Genomic DNA, 4,239 nt, shown 5'->3' on the forward strand with positions numbered 1-4,239 from the left:
AACTATAAAGTATTAAACTATCAAAGTACCAAATATTCAAATCATTCAATCAACCACGGACCACCAAAAAATTAAAATGATTCAATCATGGAATCACCCACCTAAAATAGAGATAGTGTGCCAATAACTAATACAAGTCAAAGTATCAAACAAACCATAGAACATCCACCTAAAACATTCAAAGAGTATTTAATATTACATCAAAATATCAAATGACTATCTTCTTTCTCAAAATATTTTAATATTCCCTTAAAATGTTGCAGCCCTTTGTCCTCCAAAATGATGTGTTGAGTAGTTACACTCTTACCATTCCAAGAAACTGCAACCAAAAGTGAAAGAAGATTTAAGACAACATAGTGATACTGTCAAAACATAAATTATGAAATATGTGCAAATGTAAACTACGGTATACCTATTCAATAAGATTGAGCTTATCCTTCTCTAGGAGTAGGACCAGCTGAAGAACTAACTACTGCACTTCTCTCCTTTTCAATGTGCAATAGTTCCAGTACATTTCTAAGTGTATTATCCACATCGGTGGGATCATCAAAAGGCTCAGCTACATACAAATTAAAATAAGACACTAATTAACTAATTAAGACAATTAAAAATGAAAAATATATTGAATGAAAAATTACCTCTGAAGTCTATAGCAAACATCCAATCCCGAAGGCATATTAATGCTTTAACATTGGTAGGTAGGAGTTTGCTCCGATATTTATCAATAACATGGCCCCTTGCGCTAAAATCCGACTCTAAAGCAACTGTGGAAATTGGTATGGCCAAGACATCATGAGCCATTCGAGCCACATCTGGATACCTTGACCCATTTGCTTTCTAGAATGCCAACACATCATACTCATCATATTCATTATCATTGAATGAGATCTTGGGTTCATCTAGATATATATCTAATTGAGATTTACTTCCATTATCCATCTCAGCAAGCTTGGATACCATAAATTCCTATGAAAATTGAGAAACAGCCGAAATATGAATCATTAATAAGATTAGCAACGAATGTTGAAAACTTGTATTAAAAAATAAATCAAAATTACTATCAGAATGTAAATTTACTTACAAATCTTGTTCTAGATCTCCCAAGACGATGGGTAAGTGTAGGAACATCATAGTCACTTCGTTGCATACTCTTGTACTCATCAAACAATTGATATAAAGAATTCCTCACATTGTTGCACATTGTAGATGCATTTAAGTCCAGGTTGCAAAGATTAGAAAATGCCCAAGTCACAAAACTAAGTTTATATCGAGGATCAAACACCAAAGCAATGGCCAAAATTGGACTATATTCACTCCAATATTTGTCAAATTTTTTCTTCATTTCCACTGCCATTGGCTTCATAAAGTTGAGCCCATGTGATACCTCTTCTAATAAACTTTTGTGAATCTCCCAAACATTTTCAAAATATAAATTTGCTGTGGGATACTTGGAACCAGAAAGCAAAACAGTAATTGCATAGAAGGGATACAAAAAACTCGTTAATCTCTCAATCTTCAACCATTGTTCAAAACTAGGACAAGTTTTAAAGTTGTCATCCATTAGTTCAAGGTTCTCAAATGCTTTATAATAAAATAATGCAGAATCAAGCATGAGATAGGTTGAGTTCCACCTTGTGGAGACATCAGCACGTAAGCCCTTACTACTTTGTAATCCCAACTGCTTACAAATTTCTAAGAATTTTACTTTTCTTGCATGTGATCCTTTCACATAGGCTATACTAGATCGCACCAACACCACAGAGTCATCTATGTGTTTCATTCCATCTTGTACAATAAGATTGAGAATATGTGCACAACACCTATTATGAAAGTGTAATCCTCTACATAAAAGAGCATTCTTCAAATTCAAATTTTTCTTCAGCAAGTCAACAAAGTAGAAATTAGCTATGGCATTATCTAAAGTAATTGAAAACAATTTCCGATCAATACCCCAGTCAGACAAGATTTTTGAAACCATTTCACAAATATGGATGCCAGTGTGTGGAGGTGGCAAGATGCAAAACTTTAACAACTTCTTAGGCAACAACCAATCCTTATCAATGTAATGGGCAGTCAAAGCAATGTATCCATCATTAGTGATAGATGTCCATAAATCACTTGTCAAAGAAATCCTCCCAGCAAATGAATTAAGTAAATTCCTGATTCTAATGGACTCCAAATTGTATAACCTCAAAATATCCGACATTTGTGTGTTTTGAGCAATATGGGTATAGCCTGAAAAAAGGTATGTAATTAACTCTCTGAACTCCTCATACTCAACAAAAACTAAAGGTAACTCATGTCTCACAATAAGCTTTGTAATTTTGTCCCGCACAAAATCTTGGTCAACTTTTTTGTCTCTTAACGTCACTTTCCCTTCATTTACACCCAAAATCATTTGGGTGCTTGTGTTTCCTTTGTTTTCCCTTTTTGGGCAATGTAGAATATGTCTCCTAAGGGTTCCAGTTCCATTAATATTACTATCAGCCTTATAAACTTGCTTACATCTTTTGCATTCAGCTCGGTTCTTCCCATCATCAAAACCCTTCCCATCAATGATTGTGAACTCATCCCAAACTACACTCCTTCTTTTCCTTTTGGTAGTTTCATTTGTTTCAAGTGTTACGACACTTGAAGGTTCTGTTGATGGAATTCCAAGAATATATGGTCCATCATCAGACATAACATCAACATCTGACCCACAATCGGGCTCATCTTCTATATTGATGGACATTTCTATAACTGATAATAAAACATATGACATGTTAATAAAATAAGAATACCAAGCATTACAAATTCAAAAATGACCTCTTTAAATTAGCCCTATATAATACACTATTGCATGCTGAAATTTGATTCAAATTTTCATATTTGAAGAAGTTGAAAAAATAGAAATAAGATTCAAAAATAAAATATGGAAGGATAAAATTGACTGAAATTTGAATCTTGTTTTAATACTTGATCAACCAAATAGATTAAAAATTTAGAAGGGTTTAATTGGATGATAAACCTCTTTAAAATCCAACTAATGCAACCCAACTCCTCACAACCATACTCGGATACCCCATTTCAGTTCTATTATATCACCATTTACGGCTAACTTCAAATTTACATGTTAACAACTCAGAGTCTCAGATATTTTATTCACAAAAGGGCCAAAAAAAGATGAGAATCTTGAATCAAAAGAGGATATACCTGGAGGCTGGAGTATCAGAGAAAGAGCTGAAATTTGTAAAGAGAGAACTTGAAGGTTGCAGGGGTCTCAAATCGGTTGTTAGAGGAGGGAAACATTGGTTCTCAATTAAAGCACAAGCTTTACGGCTTTACCTATCATCGCTGTCGATGTGCAAACCATGCAATCAAACAAAAAAAAAAGAGTTTTACCTGTTGAGGGACGATCGGCAACCAGCACCAGCATGCTTTAAAATTTACCTATCGAGGGACGATCGGCAACCAGCAGGCTTCAAAATTTACCGTCGAGGGACAATCGGCAACCAGCAGGTAGCAGGCTTCGAAGTGGGTTCAGACTTCAGAGTAGTGTGAAGTGTGAACTTCGCATGCGATTAAGGCTTCAATCTTCACTTTCAGCTTCAAGTTTCAGAACCCATAGCCGCTGCAACTTCAAGTCTTCAAGTTTCAAGTCAGCGACGTTAGCCATAGCCGCTGCTGCTCACTCTGACACTCCGTCACAGCGTCACTCGCTCACTAACCTAGGTTTTTATTCTTTTGAAAAATTAGGGTTTTAAAATCCTTTTGACAGGTTGAAGTTGAATAGTTGATCAACGTTGGGCTTGGGCACTTGGGCGTTGGGCTAGTGTTGGTCCGGTTGGACACTTGGGCTTCGCCCACTTGAGTGTTGGGCCTGTGGGCCCACTTAGGTTAGTGAGTGTTAAGTTCGATTTTATCTCGAGTCGGTTTGGATCGGTTCTGATTTTGGTGCATATTTTTGGCATTTCCGGTGGCCCAATGGTCTAACCCAAATCGAACCGAGACTGAATTCAATTTAAAATACAAACCGAAATCGGCCCAATAAGCCATCGGTTCAGTTTGGATCGGGCTTAATCGGTTTGGTCCGGTTCGATTTAACTGGTCTGGTTTAGATATTGACACCCCTAGCTTCTGTTAAGAACTGCTATTTTTGGAAAGAAATGGATTGACCTAAAAATTGATTGAAGATCTCCAAAGTCCCGAAGAACACTTTAAAGATCCGAACAGAGTTCTGGATCTTAATAAAGATCT

General features: G+C 36.1%; 1 protein-coding gene across 1 annotated transcript; it reads right to left on the minus strand.

Moving 5' to 3' along the window:
• Nucleotides 1-837: 837 nt before the first annotated feature.
• Nucleotides 838-3,658, minus strand: LOC122092970 (zinc finger BED domain-containing protein RICESLEEPER 2-like). Its single transcript, XM_042663257.1, has 4 exons — nt 3,583-3,658; nt 2,506-2,742; nt 1,385-2,376; nt 838-966 (listed from the first exon to the last, which is right to left on the minus strand). Exons 1-4 carry the CDS (start codon nt 3,656-3,658, stop codon nt 838-840), a joined length of 1,434 nt encoding a protein of 477 aa, XP_042519191.1.
• Between the last annotated feature and the right edge of the window lie 581 nt (nt 3,659-4,239).

This window comes from Macadamia integrifolia, chromosome 11 (genome assembly GCF_013358625.1).
Source record: "Macadamia integrifolia cultivar HAES 741 chromosome 11, SCU_Mint_v3, whole genome shotgun sequence".
Taxonomy (NCBI): Eukaryota; Viridiplantae; Streptophyta; class Magnoliopsida; order Proteales; family Proteaceae; genus Macadamia; species Macadamia integrifolia.